This window comes from Chiroxiphia lanceolata, chromosome 1, assembly GCF_009829145.1.
Source record: "Chiroxiphia lanceolata isolate bChiLan1 chromosome 1, bChiLan1.pri, whole genome shotgun sequence".
Classification (NCBI taxonomy): Eukaryota; Metazoa; Chordata; class Aves; order Passeriformes; family Pipridae; genus Chiroxiphia; species Chiroxiphia lanceolata.
Genome location: NC_045637.1, coordinates 93,723,392 through 93,743,664, shown reverse-complemented (window position 1 = coordinate 93,743,664; position 20,273 = coordinate 93,723,392). Strand labels below are relative to the sequence as shown.

The window sequence follows — 20,273 nt, the reverse complement described above, 5'->3', positions numbered from 1 at the left end:
GATCTCAAGTCACTGCTGGCAGTCCCAAGCATGGCCTCTTCCATTATGGGTGAGTGGGTCTGCTAAAGTCGTCAACCTCTCCCAGAGCTTGACTCAGTGCTGGATTTATTACTCATGTTTCTTCACATGGTGATACTGCAGGAAGCACCAGATCTCTGTAGGGAAGATCAGCCAATGCCCAGGAGAGGTCACTTCTCCAACATCCCCCTTTCAAGCAGCCCTGGCTGCACCTGTTCTTCTATTTATTAGTTTATATAAAAAGTAACTGACTCCTTGTATGATTTACAATGTATTTCCCTGTTGGTTATCCTCTTATTTTTCTGTTCTGATTTTTAACTGTTGGGGAATTTTTGTCCCTGTGCTGAACACTTCCCCTCTGTTCAGTTCATGCTGCATGTCTTCAATGCTGTATTTGGTAGTTTCATGATCTGTGTATTCTCTCTGAAGAGACTCTGCCAGCAGGTGTCTAGTAAAGTCTGCCTTCATCATTTGATAGGGTTCTGACATCCTGATCAGTATTCTGCTATCTATCTGTTTATCAATCATACCTTTTTTGTGCACCATTATCTCAGTTGCCTAGATATCTCAGTTAGGCTTCCTGGGTTTTTTTTGGCCTGGATAAAGTTGAGTCAGAGTTTAAATGATTATTAGGGGAAAATGGATTCTGAATCTGCCTTCTCTTCTCCTTTTCCTCTGACACTTCAGTTTTTGAACATAGATGTAAGGGTGATGTAGCAGTCCAGTTTAGAAGACCCTAAATGGCAAATGTGCCTGTTTCCAGGCACATGATTCGAGGATCATGTCTTTGCAGTTGCTTTGTCTCTTTCTGTCTACGAGACAGTGGTCTCATTTATTTGCTGACAGGTGAAACTACCATCTTTTGCCCTGGAGAGTCTTCAGGCAGTCATTGGGAACCCTGGTCATCTGTTTCTGAGGCTCCTCTCCCTTGTCCTCTATAAAGTCTAAAGTATGTGCTGCTCATTGCTTGCGTGCCTTCCAGCATCAGAGAAACTGAAATGCTACCTGAATCTGAATCTGCACTTTAGTGCTATAGTAACAGTGGGGGAAAACTCCATGTGTGTTTTGAGATAGCTAAGTTTGCTAAAAATCAACCCTGAAATGCTTTCTCATCGTGCTTCTGAGACATCCAGATTTTAGTGGCATAAAGCCTTGCGATAGAAAGAGAGATGGAAAGCCAGCTGTGCAGATCCTGCAGTGTTCTAGTTCTCTTAAAGCATGTTTTTTTAGGCTTTATGTGTAAAGGGCTTGTTTGAAAGGGAAGTTATAATTGTTTATGCAACTTAAAGGATTGTTGAATTTCTTTTCCCTGGCTATGTTCAAATTCTAAGGGTATTTCAAGAACAGTTCACTTGGAGTTTTTGGAATTTTGTTGTTGTACTTTGTTTCTTGGATAATGAGTTGCCTGTCACTACATAGTAGGAGCATCACTGTAATAATTTTAAATTTTAAGAGCATTCTTCTCTTTTTTTTCCCAAACTGTTGAAGAGGAAAAAATGAGACTTATTCCTGTTGCCTAACAAAATCAGGTTATGTTTCTGCTATTGCTGACTCATAAGCATGGCAAGAATACAAAAATATAATACTGTGATTAAGCAATATAAACGTGAGTTTTTTCCTCCTGATATTGCAGTTATCTTTGGAAAGTATTACTGTTATAACGAAAAGTTCTGTTGTACTACTGCATGCAAATAGAACTGTGCAGCTCTAGTGGAGGGATGCGTAAAGAAGGCTTTAATGTGACAAGGAAATTAAGTCTTTTTTCCTCAAATATAGTATATTGCAAATAAAATTAATTTATAGCAAAATCCACATATCTCTTCTTTTTTTGTTGTTGTTTATATTTGTTTATTCAGCAACTGACGCTTACTGATGCCGTGTGTTTTCCTGTTAGTTTTTGTTTTGATTTGGTTGCTAGGTTTGAAAACTAGGAAATGTTTTGGGGGTTTCGTTTGTTTGTTTGTTTGTTTTTAATTTGAGGGGTCAACCCTGAAATTCCTTCAGAGCATGACTTTTTTGGAAAGGTACTGATGATTTCCAGAGATGTTATTTCAGTTGAGATGTTTGACTTGTGCCAAGTCCTGAGTACTTGTCATCTCCAAGTTACTTGTTTTCAATAATGTCTGAAGTTAAGCGCCTAAAATTAGACATGCTCCAAAGTTCAGCTTCCAGAGATATTTGCTGTAGATGTAAGGTGCTTGTAACAGGCATAACTAAACAGCTGGGGCTACATTCTTGTCTTTTTGCATGGTTTAGGATCCAGAATAAATGAGCATGAAGCAAGTATGCTGCAAATTCTGAGCAGAAATAAGGAAGGAAAAAAACCCACAACAGGATATTGTCACTGTACACGTTTTATTGGTGGCTTCTCTTCCTGCCACCGTTCTGAAGGGAGTAAAAGTAAGTCTGCAACCCACGTGAATGAAGGTTAGATAAATGTGGCATATATTAAAAAGCATAGAGCAATAATTTTACTTTTAAACTGCAGAACAATAGGAAAGAGCAGTATTTTATGGCTGTGAAATCTCAGGGGACTGAAAGTGAGTGTCCGGAGTTGGCAGTTCTCCTGATTCCACATGGCCACTGTTATTGCAAAGGAATGAAAGAAAGATAATTTTACTTGAATTGAAAAAAAAAAACCCACAACAAAACAGCAAACCCACACACATCTCTTTGGAAAAAAGGCTAAAAATGAAGAAAATAGCTATCCAGAAAATCTGCCGGCCAGCAGAATCAAGGACCTTGGTGAAAATGGGTGACTCTGCAAGCAACTGAAGAATATAAAGTTTTCATTGTTTGTGGAAGCAAAAAGAGTGAATTTTACTAACTCTTATGTTTGCAAATATAATTGCCAAAATATAAACTGGCTTTTCCAATCAAATAAATGGTTCTGACTAAAGTTTACTACTAAAAACAGTGCTTGTGCATATATTTCCTCCTCTTTTGCAATGCTTCTTTTTCTTCTCGTGTGAAAAACCTGTCAATTGTGCATCTGCACAGGTTGAGATGACTGAAAATTAACTCTAAAACCAAAAAAAAATTCTCAGCAGATTCACTGCAGATTTTCCCTGGCCCTTACTGATGGCTTCCCAAAAACTTTGTGTATCCTCTTCTGCCTGTGAAAGGTAGCTGGGAATATTTTCTGTACCTCTTTCAACAAATTCTGTGACTCTGCATTGTTGGAAAGGGTAGGGTGGCCCCTTATTTTGCTAGGTTGGAGCATGGGAGTACAACAGGGATCCTCACCTTTCCATGTTGATGTACCCTAAAATTATATTTTTAAGCTCATCTGAAAGCATCTTTTTTGTTCTTCACTCCATCTGCAAATACTGTCACTCTGTGTTTTGGAGATACAAGACTGCTCAGGCAAGGAAGAGGACAGGAAGAACTGAGGTTTGTAGCACCTGCTTGGGGAAGCAGGAAACCAAGTGTGTTGACTACACCCATCATGTAGGAGCATTGTTGCTCTAAAACTCTTCCACACATATCTAGGAGTAGATATGCTAGTTTGCTTTTCTCCTGATTGGCACTTTTTTCGGTTTGGTTGGGTTTGTTTTGGTTTTGTTTTGGGTTTTTTTTCCCCTCAGTTTTATTTCAGGCACTTGAAGTGGGCTTATTTTATTGCAGAATACCAGCTTCTGTAATAGGATACCATTTTATGGTGTCTTTAAGTGTTAAGCCAAAAACTGGAGCATGGGAAACTGTGGGTCATTTTTGGAAACCTCATTTCTTATAACTAAATGAAGTCCAGTTTCACAATCCAGAGATTTCTTTTTGCTTCTGGTAAAGTTAATGCATGTAGTAGAAATACTGTTCATCTTTGTAAGTCTTCAGTGTACATTTCTACATTTAAACATACTCATCTAGATTACTTTTATAGTAGAAGTACCTCTTTTAGACTTGTGTTTTAGGATTTGTTGAATTGCAACATAAAATTGCCTTTTTTCCCCATTGAAATCAAAAGAAATTTAGATGAACTGCCTCAGGTATCAAAATGAATGTCAGGACAGATAAATTCTACCCTTCCTCTAGCAAAGTCCTTGCATAAATTTTTTAAGCATGTCCTAATACACTAACGTTTACAGTGCCCTTTTTTTAAGTTACTATGAGCATGACTGAGCATTTAAATACAGGATGTTCCAGATTTTTTTGTGTGTAAAGGCCTAATAAAGTATTACAGAATACCATTGTGATATCTGAAAAGTTTAGTCTTTGATCAAGCCACTAATTCCAAGGATAATGTGCCTAAATTTAGCAGAGTGCTGACAGTTTCTATAGTGGGGAAAAAAAAGCCAGCTTTCTTTTGGCTTAGAATAACTTGTGAAGTTGGCACTTTTTTCCCCTTACTGATATTTGTTTCTTTCTGTTATGTCCACTTACTGGGATATAACTGGGATAATGTGAATGAAACTGGTATGTTTGTGTTGGTTTGTATTTTTAAAGACCACTTACATTTTTCTATAGAAAAGGAACTGAAAATAGAATTGCACAGACATTGCAACAGCAAGAATGGGGCAAGTTATTTTAGATGTGCCACTTCCCATTCTAGTGAAGGATTGCACTTCAAGCCTACTGTTTTATTTTTAGATTGATGAATATGTGCATGTACAAGGCTTTCATCTGACCTGAAAGTTAAGCGTGTTTCTGAATTGGGTTTTTAGAAACATTGCTACAAGGATCCTGCCATTCCTACATTCATGCAATTCCCATCGGTATTTGGGGAAGATAATTGGCATTGAAACCACAGAAAGATATGCCAGCAGGGTTGCTGGGTTTACAAACACTTGTCTGTATTGTCTTCTTTCTTTTTGAATAAATCATCTAGATACTGATCAGTTATGCAGACAAAGTGAAAAGGTGCTTGACTTGCTGTGCTGTAAGTTTTTAAAAACTAAACCTTTAAATCTGGGGGGAAAAAAATCAGGTCTGTGTTGACGCTGTTCTTAGTGCTGCTACTTTGAAGTTGTTTCCTGAAGAATACAAATGTAGAAATTTGACTGAAATCTCTAGAGCAGTTAGTGCTTGAGGTTGGTGAGGTCAATCTGGATCATGTCTAATGAGACCTGTCTTGGTCCTGCTTCCTTTTTGTTGCTGACCCTTTGTCTGTGGTGGATGAGTTGACAGTGTTGTAGAGCAGGGGCTTGGCAGTGCTCTTGAGAGGTGATGTGAAATTAGTTGTTTGGGATTTGGGAGCACTCATCACGTCTGAAAAGACCAGTTGGGAACAATACCTATTATCCAAGAATTCGTTTGTGAGAAAAAGATGGGTAAGTGGTGTATTTAATGATTATGAAAACTAAGGAACCAAGCTCCAGATAGCTGCATGAGCCCTGCAGGTGGGGGGAAGAAGTGCTTGGTGTCCCCACTGTGGGAAGGCTTTCAGAGGAGGCTTTGCAGGCACTCAAGTCTCTGCTTTGTTGTATTTTACTCTCCCAGAGTTGAAGTCTTCCATGTTTCTGCTAATTTTCACTTCAGCATGTGTCTTCTAACTTCACATACGCTTAAATGGTGTCTTTTGAGCGCACCCTGTGAGAAGAGCTGATGGAGTAATGTGATGATAAGGTTAGTCTGTACCCTCTGCATCAGTATGAAACTTTGCATAAGCAAGGAGGGTAGATGGCACAAAATCACATCTTTCTTATGGGAAGTGCTTGATCCAAGTGCTTGACCCTTATTTCCTTGGGAAGCTTTTGGAAAAGCAAGGCTGGTATTGATTTTTTTGATTTGTTTGGATAACAACATTTTACTACTCTTTTTCCTTTTTAGATTAAAATATCCTCTATACTCTGACCTGCTATCTGTAGTTCTGCTTTTAGATGTATCTGTGCGATACTCTACCTGCACAGTGATAGGTCAAATTATTCTTTTTAAAGTACTTTTTTTGGATTTAAGGTTACTGTAATTAGTGTGCTACCTCATTGCTCATTGCTGAGTAGGCTGAAAAAATGATGCATCTCTCCTAATAACCTAAAGGCATTCTGGTTTAAAAGAACCACCTGAATGAGTAAAGGCTCCAGATTATTTGATTTTACTACTGTTTCTATTACAGGTAGGAATTAGTGCTGGCTATCTCAGGTACAAGGGAATTTCATCATTTGGCATTACTCGCTGAGAGAGGAGTAATTAGTGAGATATAAGTAGTGGCAGAACATTGCTGTACATAAATAATCAGTGCTTAAACATCTGTTCAACATACAGAGTCATTACAGCTCAATGTGAGAGCTGTTGACAGCAAACTAAAGCTAGTTTTGGATCGGGTCCAGATGTTAAATTTATCAGACATCAAAGGTAAATGTATGGGTGTGTGACTTAGCATTATGATGTAGATTTGACTTCTCAAGTTTACTTTTGACTCAAATGTTTTTCTTTTAAAATTTTTGAAGACTGAGGGTTTAATGTGTTCTATAGCTATATTTGTGTGTCCTGCTAGTGATTATTCTGCTAGAGGCTTCCCAGAAGCAATCCAGAAAGAACATCTGTTTCAAGTTTATAGTCTAAATCATGGAAGGATATTTGACCCCGCAAGTACGGAAACAGCAGAATTTACCCAGGAAAACAGCACAACAGGCCAAAATACTGTCAGTTTGGTATATTCTACTTTACCAGCTCCGTTTTCTGCATGCAACTGCACAAAGAAAGCCAAGGCTATGACAACTTAGTGCTGTTTCCAAAGAGCACAATAATCTTAAATTAGTCATGCATATTTGCATTTTATCTCTCTCCCATAAGAGAAATTCTATATTCAAACCTTTGCTTCTGTCCCCTCAAAATCTTCCATAGGGCTCCTACAACACAAAGCCAGAGAAATGAGTTGGTTTTGTATAGTATTGGAGCTGTGATGTTTCAGCAGTCAAATCAGTATTTCCCCAATGTATATTAATTTGTCTCCTCTCTAATCCATGCCATTTGCAGTCCACAGTGCCTGGCTATAAAAAAAAAAAAATAAATAAATACAAGCATCCTGCAAGTGGCAGTCAGTTCTGCTTTCTTTACAAATACCTGTTTGTACTGGCTCTTGGTGCACCAAGTTCTGTGCAAAGCGATACCACTGTGGGCAATAAGGGGAGCTACACAGATGATGTTACACAAATCCTTTTTCTCTGTGGAAACCTAAGTCAAAATTCTAGCAGTGGGAAACTTTCTATGATATTGCCCTCCTTTTTGGGGGTGTTTGTCCCCTCCCTGTGTAGAGCTAAGTGATCTCTGCAGAGACTATTTGTCCTTATAGTTCACAAAAATAGTCTGGAAGATCAAAATATTTTGAAAAATTTCAGTAAGTATCAGATATCTTTGACATCTGATTAAAGACTTTTCCATCTCTCATTCTTAACACACCCATTTTAAATATCACAATTTGGATGTTATGAAATGTTATCATAACAGCAGATCTATTTTTCAACATCGAAGTAGAAATATCTTCTGCAAAGTGAACTTAAACATGTTGTTTGCCAGGTGTCTTTTGGTTATATGCACAAAAGAATCCTTTAAACATGGAAAACAAATTATTGCACTTTTGTAGTTCTTGCTTTATTCTTTGCAAGAAAGACACCATCCTGGAAGATGGGGCTGATCTCTGGCAAAACGGAATCCTTTATTATGGCACCCCCTTTCCAAAATACTACCCAAGGACTGTTGGACTCCACAGACAGTGGTTTGACTTGAGGAGTTACTACTGCTGTCGGTAGTTTCTGTTAACAAGATTTTTTATGCTTTTACAAATACTGAAAACAGTTGTTTGGTGATCTGTGTTAAGTTGGTTAATAGAGGAGAAATTCTAATTTTCCATATAAAAACCTTGTAACAACCTCCTAAACTAATGCTCAGTAGCTCATTAGTAGATAGCAGCAAACACAAAATGTCTTGACTATGAATTACAACTTTATACTGAGCCACTATGAGAGGCCTCTGTTCTTATACTTTCTTTTGTTCAGCAGATGAAATGCAGATTTAAAGCCTTATTCTCTCATTTGTCTGGTAATTGCAAAGCCTGGAATAGAGATATCTTCTGTGATATCTATAATCTGAGGACAGACAGGATTATCTGCTGCACACTGAAGTGGACATGGACCTGGATGCTAGCTGGATTCTGGCAGCCTGGCTGTGCTGTAACACACTTATACCTCTGTGAATATGTGTAAATCTGCAACATGTCGGGTTTTTGTCCAAAGACTGTGTGCTGTTGGGGACACACTGGCACCTTGTCATCCAGCAAGGGACAAGTTAGCCGTGTGACTGCTCATAGTGATTTTCATGGTGAGTGAATTCCGGCATTATTAGGAATTTTGCTTACAGAGGACTGTCTGGTTTGCGTAATGGACTTAATTGCCATTTGGAGTTTGGAGAGAACTGCACGGTCAATTTGTTGTGTCCTCCTAGATTTTTGGAAAGTGAGTCAGTCTTTCTGATAGTGTAAGGGAGGAAAAAAGTACTAAAGGAAGAACAAAGTATTTCTGTGGTGAAAACAGAATGCAGGATATTTCTTTCTGATGCTTAACTATAAGGAAAAGGTTTAAAGCACTAAAATAAGAGACTATGTGCTTGTACTTATACTATGTCTTCCTAGAGTGTGATCTAGTAACTCTCAAATTTATATTACCACTTTTTTAAATGGGGAGATTTGCAGATGCAAGGCTTATGGGATGAGGAAAAAGGAAGCTTCCTGAAGTGGGTGATTAGCAGCCTACTTTGAACTACGGCAAGCAGTGATCAAGATTCTTTGTGATGATTTGGTGGAAGTGTATAAATCCAGGTTTTGTCTTCTCTTATATTTTCTGTTTCCTATCTCCAGAACTCCTAGCTAGGAAAACCACTTTCCATTTTCTTCTTTTAAGATTTTTGTGGGTTTTTTTCCTAGTAATTTTTCATTGCACCAAGCAACATATTTACCTGTCTCTTTTTGGGAATCCTCTATGGCTCCATGGCTTTCCTGTTAGAGGGATTTGGCAAGTTACTACTTTTGTTTTCTTTTTTTTTTTCTTTTTTTTTTCCTCCAGCCTTCACCATGGAGCCACTTTGCTTCAAGAACAAAAGGTGATAATTCTTCCTACTCAGTGTTATTTCCACTGGGCTCATGTCCTCCAAATGGTGAGATTTTTAGATCCATGCATTTAATGCCAGGTATTTAGAACCTTTATTTTGTGATTTGCCAGCTGGTATTTGCCCTTTAAAGTGCCTACCTGCAAATGGTTAGTGGGACCCAATAAAATACTGAGCAAAAAGTTTTACAGTTGTCCTCTGAGAGTAGTTAGGAAGTTGAGGAGATGACTTTTCTATGTAATATACCCTGCCTGTTGATGGAGATGACTGGAAGGGTGGTTCGAAATCCCTAGGAGTTTGTGTGTCCCCTCCCTACAGTACCAGTCCAATGTTTGCCAAGCTGGTTTCACCCTGTTAAAAATGGTAGAAAATGCAAAGGCTCAAGGCAGATAGAACTAACCTTTTATGTACTTTGAGGGCTTGGGATATAGTATAAGGGGATTTTGAAACTGTTATGTTTGGTTATTCTTGCATCACCATCATGGATGCTTGGTCAGTTGGTTTGACCTGATTGCTTGCTTTGTATAAAACTCAGATTTGCAATCTAAATATCACTTTGAGTTATTGCTGCTACAGAATCTGAAGGAATAAGGGGAGGAACTACAGTTTATTTTTTTTATCGTTGCTCACACCTGATGTTTGTATGCTCTGGATCCATCCAGCTTTTTAAAGTTGGGACTAATAGAGAATAAAAGGATTCATTAACTAGACAACAATAATGATCAAGCCAGTTGAGCTGGAGCTGTTCCAGATTTTCTCTCTCTCCAAAAGTGCAGATATCTTGTTTCTGGATTGCAAGGCTGTCTTCAGCTGGCTGCGACTCAGATACAAGTCTTCCAGATGTCATTGCAGGATACTGTGATGAAACTGCCTTTCTGTCTTCCAGAGTGTAATCATGGAAAATGAAAGGAAGACAGTGTCTTCTTTTGGCGACCTGTCATGTGCTCTGATTCCTAATTTTATTACATCTTACTCTCTAGAGCATGGAAGAAAATGACTGTAAAAAGCAAAGGTGTTTCTTTTCTGCTAGCAAAGTGGAGAGCAGATGAGCAAAATTTTTATGGTAATATTGAATAGATGTGACTGGCTAAAAAAATAGGTTAAATGACTTGAGATGGGGGATCTGAATGAGAAGGGTTAATTCGCATATAGTTTTTATTTCCGTGTTATTTTTATGTGGACACAACTCGTCAATGCTCAGAAGCCCTCAGTAAACTGTTTATAAGGTGTTTTTAGCAACAGTGGAAATAACCAGAAGGGAATAGTATGAACCCTTTTCTTTTTGGGAAAAGAAAGGGAGAAAAGGGTGACATAGTTCACTTGTGATGCAGCACAACATTTCCTAAATTCTTAAGGATCTGTTTACTTAGGTGCCTTAAATATGTAGAATAAAGAATAAAATTAATGTTAAACGGAATGCAGTAAAGTCAGTGTCAGATGAACTGGCAGCCTTTGTGTGTACACATGTGAATGCTGTATGTGTTTAAAATGGTACATATAAATAACTAAACAGAGGTGGTAGTTACATGAAAAACTATCATGTCCCTCTATTACTCTGTGGAAAACAGACCAAATCTGTTCTATTACCAAATTATTGCTTGCTATGTACATTGAGTCTGATGTTTGGCTGCTCTGCAGAAACAGTCCTCATAAACTGAAAACTAATTGAAACATAAGGGTGATGTGTACTTTGCTTTTATCCCAATTCAAAGGTTTACCCCAACTCCTGCAAAAAGAGCACAGATAAGAAACCGTGTTGGTTAATTTGCACAACAAAATGAAGATGTGATAGTGGCGTGGTTGGTGTGCCCATCCTGACTTTAATCCAAGTAGCACAGGTGACACATTGCTCAAAAGAATTGATGGTGTAGGCAAGCAGCAGCATATGTATGCAGGGCTGATCAGCTGTCCTTCACTGCGTGATGTGATGTAATGGGTATAATGTGATGTGATGTCTCTGCTGCTTGCTTGCTGCTACTGCCTTAGCTGCTTAAATGCTATTACAAGCGTGTCTGCTGTGGGATCTTGCACTTTCCTTTTGCTGTGTGTGAACCTCTGAAATCCTAGCATCCTTAACATCTCGAACTGGGCATATGAGAGCTGGATGAGAGTAAAAAGCAAACACTTGCTTATCTTGATGGCTTTTACTGGTGTAAAGCTTCTGTGAGCAACATCAAGTTCCTGTGAGTCTTTGCACTTTCCACCTTTATACTGAATCAGAGAAGCTCTGCATTCTGCAGAGTTGAGCTGCACTGGATTTGCTAGTGTGACCCTAAGTGGGAGTGGGCTGAGGTGGGATTAAGGTTCACTGTATTGTCATTGATGAGTTGGCATACATCGATTTGGGAATTTGCTTAGAAAGCATGCAATCAGAGCAGCCCTGCAGGGGGTTCAGAGATTTCTTCTGTACCTCTGGCTGGGGAAGGATGGGAGCAAGGTGTTAATGTTTTGAGTGTAACTCTGTGGTAATAGACAAGAGTTTGGAATTTCTACTGCAACATCTGTGTTTTGTGAGACCAGGGCAATTTTGTTCTCTTACTTTATAAGTCTTGCACTAAAAATAAGAATTATTTACTTCAGTATAGTTCTCTGATATCATCTGTTATAAATGCTGGTTGCTTACATGAGCAAGAAACCAATTGATATTGGCTCTGTTCCAAAGAACTAAAACTCAGCATACCTAAGTATTTAAATTATTGCATTATTCTATTTCATGAGTGCCTGCATGACTGAAATAAAGCAACGGCAGCAATGAAGCCAACAAACCTCTAATAAGAGGATTTGCATGAACTGCACCATGTTGGATATGGTCCACCAGAATAAAAGCATTTTGGGGCTGTAGTATCTTGTTAAACACATTGTAAATGTTTTCAACAAGAAGTCTGGCTGAATCCAACCACCTCTGGGCAGCCAGCATGTCAGAGCATTTGAGTGAGATATATCATCCTGTCCTGGACTGATAGCTTTGGATAATCCTCTAATCCAAGTGATTGCTTAAATGTTGCAGCCTATTTAGATTTGCTCATTCTGGAATGACTTGCTACTGTAGAGCTCAGGGTGATTTAAAAAAAAAAAAAAAAAAAGGACTGCAACTGAGTAAATGAATTTAACTCCAGCTGTCTAGGGTCCAGGGTGGACTTAAGGATGTTGTATCCTAATGCTGTATTTGCTCTGTTAGAGACAGCTCCTGAGCTCTGCTTTTTTCTCTGACTTCTGGGATTTTTGCTGAGGCTGCCAAAGACAAGGTGACTTGAAGAAGGCAGCATGATCTCAGTTTTGCTCTGAGGACACTGAAGCTTTTGCTTGTCCTTGTGTCTGATAAGAGTAGCCTCTAGTCATGTACTGTTTGCCCTCTGCGTGTCTTGTGCTCCCACTGCCATCGCTACCTCCTTACAATGGAGGAGCCAGAGTGATTCCCACATGCAGTAGCCAAAGAACAGTTGTATATTCCTTTAACTGTCTGCTTGGTGGTGGAACAAAGTTGTTTTCTTTGCGCTGTTGAACGACAAAAAATGGTGAGTTGGGAGATCTGTGTGGAAGATGCTGTGGAGTGAAGGAATTCAACTAAGGCAGCTGTCCAGTTACTGCTGCTTGTGAAACAGTGTCACATCAAGATTGTTGATTTTGCCCTTGTGCTGGGGTTGGAGAAAGTCAGGCACTGGGGTGATGCTTCAAAATCCCAGTCTGCTTCCTGGCCTCTGCCTTCCACCAAGAGGACTGAGAAGGGGTCAGGCTGGCAGCTTGGTCACCTGCGTCAGGATGGCAAGAGAGTAGAGCCCTGCTCCAGGGAGAGTGAGGAACACCAGAGCCCTTCTGTACCCTGGGGTAGCTGGAGCCTGCTCTTCCTCTTGCGTGAGTTTTTGGGTGCCTACAGGCTTGTTTAATCCCTTCTGTCACTGGCCAAGAGAAGTTACCATATGGGCTCACAAGTGAGAATGCTAAGAAACAGAAGATTCATAGCTCACTTTTTTGCCCCTTTTCCCGCCTCTACTCTTAATTGTTCTGAGAATGGAGAGACTTCTTCCCCTTCTCCTCTAAGAATAACAACAGCTTTCTGTTTTGTTTGTCTTCTGCAGATCAATTTTGTAGCATGTCAACTGTTTGCACTTTTGGCTGCATTTTGGTTTCGTATTTACTTGAGTCCCAGTCATGCCAGCTCCGCTGTTCGCCATGCGTTTGCAACCCTCTTTGGAATATACTTTGCTGTCTTCTGCTTTGGGTGGTGAGTATTTAGTCACCATGTAGACAAAGCCTGGGTAAAAATATTTTCAAACTTCATATCAGCTTTTCTGGATCACATCTTTTTAGCCTTAAGGCACTTAAGGTTATCCTAAAAAAATAAATTAAAAAAAATCTTAACGTGCATAATCTATTCCAAATCCTCAAAGTAAAATGAGGCATGAAAGTATTTTTAAGTGGAGTATTTAATTTAATTTGTGATGTTTATTCTGGAAGTTAAAACCATGCCAGTCTGCTGTTAAGATGCCTCTTTTGGAAAAGATATATCGAAATTGAGTGTGCACTTTGATCCAGGCTGCTCTTTCTCTCAGTGAAACACATGAATAACATCTTGTCAGTAAGTATCAGTCTATGTTGGATATTCAGGCTATAAAGATCTAATTGGGGTAATCCATGTTTACCGGTACTCTGATATGACATCTCATTTATGTAATTTGCATGGAAAAATATTCCCTTGCTCTGAACTGCCAGCACTTCCAGGTAACATAGAAATTATCTAAATACTCCCTTTCTTGTCTTTAAGGTATTCCATTCATCTTTTTGTCCTGGTGATGATGAACTATGGCATTATGAATATGGCGAGTATTCCCAACATCCACAGGTGAGCTGATGTGGCTGCAAGTGTGGAGCTGCCCCTCTGACACCTTCTCTGCTTTCAGGGAGAAGCATGAGGGGTTTTTAGAAGCACCTTCTCTTCTTTCCTGCTTTTCTTTCCCAGTTACTTGCAGGAGCTTTGTTCATCCAGTTACAGAAGCAGCTGTAATCTCAATTTGTGGTTTCTTGCATTGATGTATTTTCCTACAAAATTGCTGCCCTCAAAAGTTGACTTTTCCAGGCTTAATAATTTATGACTAAACCTCTGGTTTCTTAAACATAATGAAGTCATGTTCTCCTTGGTCTTGTATTCTTGAGGATTGCATTCGATAATCCTTTTTAATGTGTTTTCCCCCTTGCTCTTTGGCCTTTAGGTATTTTCCACTTATTCTTGAGTTAGGTAGTTCAAATAAGGTTACTGTGGCAGCATAACTCAGTGATCCACAAAATGAAGTCTTGCATTTGGTACTGGGCTTTGAGCCGGAAAAAGTAGAAAGTACCAGAACTGTCATTGCTGCTTAGTAGAAGCTTATGTTATGATCATGAGAAGTTTTCCACCATGGTATTGATCTTTTCCCTATACAAATGCCTTAGAGGAAGGAAGGCACGTAAGACTCCTGAAGAGCTTTATCAAATGAGTGCCCTCCTGGCCAAAAGACAAAAAGTGCTTTCGTGTGAAAATGAAAACTACAGGATAGTTATGTTTTCTTCTTTCACTGACTGAGAGGAAATTTGTGTGGAAGAACTTCTCTGTTCAGTCACTAAGCCTTCTCATGTGGGTACCATACTCTCTTGAGAGAGAGTTCAGCACCAGCGAGTTTTTAAAATTGTTTAGGTGGAGTTGTTTGCTTCCCATCAGTTTGCATAAATAGGAATTTTTATTTGTAAAGCTACTACTTTATAGCTGGTGGTTCTTCCCACTTCCGTACTTTTGTGTTGGTCTACCTAACAGCATGTGGTTAATACCGTGGTTTGGGTGTGTTACAGGTGATTTCTGTCCCTGCTCTGTGTGGCTGTTTCTGTAGCTGCTACTGAATGCTCATAATCCACAACAGTCTGGGCTGGTGAATGGAAAGCTTTTCTTCACTTATCCTCAGGGCCAGGGCTGTCTGAGGATCTGATGTTCAGATAATCATCTCGCCTTCTTTTTAGTCACTTCCTGAGGAGAACTCTCTCTAATATCTAAGTGGGATCCCCATTTAAGATTATTTAGAAATGTGAAGTATAAACAACAAGCCTGTCTACAGCAGTCACTAGCATTTTGCACCAGCAAGATAGGTGTTAAGGAGGTTTTTTCCACCCCCTCACAGAGTGCAAATCCCAGAAGTCCAGAAATTATTAATAACTTCAGAAAAAAAAAGTAATTGGATAATATTTGTTAAAGAAATGCCATCCAGAGACCAAAACAAAAAGGTGTTAAAAATGCGTATTACTTGTTTCCTGGGCATTGTCCCTGCCAGTCACTTGAGGGAAATAAAGGAGTTAGTGATTGTAGATCAGGGGAACCAAGTCTACACAGGGAATCATCCAACAGTTATTTACATCTTCCTAGGTAAGTTGAGGTGATGATAGGGAAATGGACACAGCTGGGAAAAATAGCTGTATACTGCAACACAAAATAAACTGGTTCATATAATGTCACCCACTGCTGCAAGATAGTAATGAGTTTATTTGATTCAATGTGAAATGTCAATCCAACATGCTGAAAAACCTCAGGAGGTCTGGGAGGATTGGGTTAGGACTTTTCCACTGTATTCCACTAGCCATGGCAATGTGACTCAAAGTGCATCAACATTATGAATTTTGGCAAAATAACAATGTATTCAGACTGCTTGAGAGTAAGCTTGACCAATGTTGCTTTAAGGTCTGGAGCTGTTCATTAGAGGGGGTCTGTAAAAGCACAGAATCCTTTGTAGTGGGGCTTCAAGACTTGGCTTTTTTTTCCCTCCAAAAAATACAGTGGAATTATGTATTTTATGAAATAAACTACATAATTTAACCTTCATGCTCCTTTCCCTGGTTATTTTCTGATAGCTTGCTCTCTGGTGAGGTTGCGAGCCTTCAAGACCTATAAATGGACAATTTAATCCAGCAACAGAAGTGCTCCCAGCTGCAGGAGCAGTTCAGCATATCTCTCCCTGCTTGCCCCCATTTCAATCTAAGTGCTTTACACTTAAGTGTTGAGGCTTATTTTAGATCCTTCAGTCTGTCTCTTACTGTTTCGTGTCTGAGATGGGTGACTTGCCTTTAGAGGGATGTTTGCTGCTCTCCCTAGATGAGAGAGGAGTCCAAAGACCTTGCTGAGGCATGATACCTGGGATGCCTGACCCAGATAAAATAAGATAAATTCTACGCTGAATCTCCTGAAGAATCTGTCGTGTCCCCTCAGTCTGCCTTTCATCCAGCTGTTTGCTATGGGCCATGTGACCTGCAGGATGACTTGCAATCCATCACTGTTGTTCACACCGCAGTTTATTAGACCCCAGGGAGGAAAAACTCATGTCTTTTAAAACCAGCCATAATTTTACAAAGGTCTGGCTCTTTTTCAGTTGTGTGCTGAGTGATCCTATTGTCTGATTTCACCTTTAGTTCTCCCCTGTGATTGATCCTCTTATGAGTCTGGGGGGGAATCCTGCTTGGCAATATGTGCTTACCAGCCTCCTATGGCTCGGCTCTTCCTGGCATAGCGGATGTACCATCTTATTCTGTAGTCTGTTGGTCTTTGCACCTTCTCCTCCACATGGATAACTTCTGCTACAGAGGACAGCAGTAGACCTGGTCCTGTCACGTACATGTGATACAAGCCTTTCATTCTGGTGCCCCAGCTCTCCATTGCACTGTGTAGATTGCTTCATGTGTCAATCTGTTTCCAAACATCCATCTGCTTCTTACCTCCCCAGTATCCTCTTTCTTGCTCTCATAGATACAGGGAGAAGTTACTTATATGAAAGGCTGCATCTGCCCACGCAGGCACTGCAACACTTGCAGTCTTCAGACTGTTCAGCTCTTAAGATAGAAAGAGTCATGCTACTGCCCTGCCTAACATAAGTTTGCTATCATCTTGAAAAACAGAGAATGAATTTGTCACACTCTACTTAAGGAATGCTTCTTTGGTTGGACACAGTGATCTTAAAGGTCCTTCCAGACTAAATGATTCTATGATTCTTCTGGAAGATGGCATGTTTCAGCATGCAGAGCTGAAAAGAATAGGCTATATGTCATTATATGCCTTTATAGAAAATCAGAGGAGAGAAAATACCTGAACCTTGAAATATTTTAGTCTCTGCTAGATCTGAGGGAAAGTTGTAAATAAAGAGCATTTACAGATAAAAAAGTCAGTGAATAACTTCAGTGATGCACATACAGTATCATCTGGTTTCAAATACTTTAGTTGGGCAGAAATTTCAAAATAATATGTGAAGGTGGGCACTCTGAAATTGAAATATGCAACTTGAATTGATCCTATTTCTTCTTTTGTTTTTTCCTCACCCCCAGAGTGAAGAGACATCTCCATAATGTTTCAGCTGGGTACACAAAACTATCAGTCCTCTTTGAAAATTTCTTCCAGGTCTTGTAGCATAGCTTCAGACTTGTTAACAATCTAATTTGCAAAAATCAAAAGTAGCCCAAAGCCAATCTAGTTCTCGCTGGTACTTGTGTTGGTAACTATGTGTTCTGTATGTTGTGTTTTTAGGTACTCCTTTGTCGTAGCTATGGGATACCTCACACTGTGCCACATAAGCCGAATATACATATTTCATTATGGTATTCTCACTACAGATTTTTCCGGGTGAGTGAGTCTGCAAGCTGGTTCCTGTTTCAATTACTATTAGTTAATTTTGGTACGTTTTAAGAATAATTTGTATGTTACCTTTGGAGCACCTGCAATTTTTTTCCCTTAAGCTTTTCCCAAGAGTTTTGTTGTGGGGTTTTTTTAGCTTTTTTTAAGGAAGGAACAAACACTGTATGATTTTTGCACTGACTCATTGTTTCTACTGTTTTTTTTGTGAGGCACTGTCTAGTTAGGAAACTAGAGCTTGGTTAACTAGGCTTCCACCTAGAGCAGCCTGGGAGGGTAAGTCTGTACAACCTCTTACTGGAGCTGGAGGACTACTATGGCCCTGGTGAGTGGCACGGCTGGTGCTCTGGTCCCTGGTGGTCTGCCCTGAGAGGTGAGGTGGGCTGCTCTCCTTCCAGCTTCCTAGGCACACCTGTTGGCTCTGTGTCATCCTTTCCCCCATTCTGATTTGTCTTGAAGCTCCAACTGGGAAGGTATTTCCCACCCCAGTTAGGAAGGTGTTTTTCACCCATCCCAGGCACTTCAGCGGGCATGAGGGGAGGGCTTGGGCAGGGGGTGAGTTGCTAGGGGAGCTGGAAGCTGGCTGAGTAAACCAAACAGACATAAGAGATCAGCTTTGGTTGTTGGCACCAGTTTTATGGGTTCTCTCATGGGGGCAGGTTGTGGCTGCTGTTTAATTAGCACAAGTTTTTATATGCCATGCATTTCCATGAAACAGTGTTTTTCATATATGCTGTAGTCTCTGATTTTACTGAAGCAGAGGATGCTTTGCAAAAATAGAGACAGCTAACCCTACATGTTTTATGAAAGGAAGGTATGCTTTTGCATGCTTTAAAAACAGTGTACTCATCTGCATTCCACTTGTTTAATCGAATGTCTGAATACAAACTAATTAGTAACATACTATGAAAAAATTCTGTAAACTGGCACAGTAAGTTGTGACATGACTCTTCTTATTCTGTCATCTTACAGGCATAGAGTAGGAGATTGAAGGTTTTTGCTGTCTGTGTGCACGTGTTTCTCTCTGAGGCAGTGGGTTTAAGCATTTAATTAAATTTTAGGGGGTGGAGGGGAAGTTGCTCTGTGAATTCTGGTTTTTTTTATTAGAGAAGGGTGCAGAAATGGGAACTCACGCATTTAGAGAAATTTAGTTCTATAATTTTTCTGTGGTTCTTTTAATACAAAAAAGCATGTCTTGAAAGAATGTGGTATACCAAGAAGCCTGTAAATGAGATTAGAATGCTATAGCTCTGTGTGTGTATGAGACAGAGGCAGAGAGAGAAATGCAAGAGATCATACTTTTGTGAATAGTGCATTCAGAAATGCACTGTGAGGCATATTAGTGCTCTCTCTCTGAAGATATTTTAATAAAGATCCAGCTGAGACTGGGGATTTATTTTATAAACCAGGTAACATTTTCTTCTCTCTTGATGAAAAAAGAACTACTCTTATTTAATGATGAGTTCAAGAATAATAACAGCAGTGAACGAATAATACCCGAACTTACTGTGTTATTTGATTTTGTCCTGGTGCTTCAAGATACACACTAATTTATAAACTTGAGTCAAACATAAAACTGCCAAATAGTAAACAAATGGAAAATATAGTATGGATATGAACTGCATCTTCATGGTATATTTTAAAAGCTAACATAAATAAAAATACTGTAGTGGTATCAATAAAAACTTGCAGTCCAAAGTGGTGAAACTCAGGTCTGCCTCATAAATCTGCCTTAAAACAGCTGTAAATAATATGTGCCCACTGAGGCTTTATGCACATACCTGAACAGATGCGATGACCCAGAGAGACAACTCTGGCCACAGTTTTATCATGTATAAGCAGCAACTGAACCTCCTCTTGCTTGTCCTGCCATATTTGATGGTTCCTCATCTATTGCATAATAGATAGTTGATAACTGATAATAGGGAAGCATTCGGGCAGGTTCCTAGCTGGAAGGATGGTCTTAAATTTCTCACTTAGGACTTCATAAACAACCGAGACAGAATCTGTGGAGCTGTGCCCGTCTCTCTCCAGCCTCCCACCCTTTTAGGTGAATGTGGTTGGGGATATACATGGAGAAGGCAAGACACTAAATTTAGGGAAATCTTTATGTTGGAAAAAAAAGCCCATCAACCTCAGACTTGTGTTTGAGGTCTCAATATCCTGTAAGTCTCTGGTGATATCTGGTTGCAAGGAGGAGTTTTAATCTGCATCAAATAGGCACTTAACCAGATCTAGTGCCATCCCCTTTCTAATATCAGTTCCCCAAAACGACAAGCCAGATGTTAAATGAGTGTTTCCCAGCATCAGTGCTGAAAGCCAGCATCCTTCATTTTCTGTCTTGACCTGCTTTGTGCACCTAACAACTTGCATGCATAACCCTTTTGATGTGTGCTTGCAAATACATTTTTTTTTTTTTTTTAGTGATAATTGGTTGTGCTATTTGTTTGGAGCCCCCATATTTTGTGAACACAGCTCCTAAAATGCAGGTAGAGATGGAGAGAACAAAATAACTTTTGAGTTATATCATAAGAAAATTGGAAAATGGAAGATCAAACTTCAGTGCATCGCTTCAGGGTTAAAAAAT

The 20,273-nt window shown here is 39.5% G+C and overlaps 1 protein-coding gene across 2 annotated transcripts in view; it reads left to right on the top strand.

Annotated features, from left to right (window-relative positions):
• The window catches only part of MBOAT1 (membrane bound O-acyltransferase domain containing 1), a 56,780-nt gene that overhangs the window by 9,619 nt on the left and 26,888 nt on the right, over positions 1-20,273 (top strand). For both annotated transcript variants that reach the window (XM_032707378.1, XM_032707369.1), the window contains exons 2-4: positions 13,131-13,276; positions 13,817-13,894; positions 17,582-17,677. In XM_032707378.1, the coding sequence (XP_032563269.1) occupies positions 13,131-13,276; positions 13,817-13,894; positions 17,582-17,677 (320 nt within the window). The remainder of the gene's footprint in view (positions 1-13,130; positions 13,277-13,816; positions 13,895-17,581; positions 17,678-20,273) is intronic.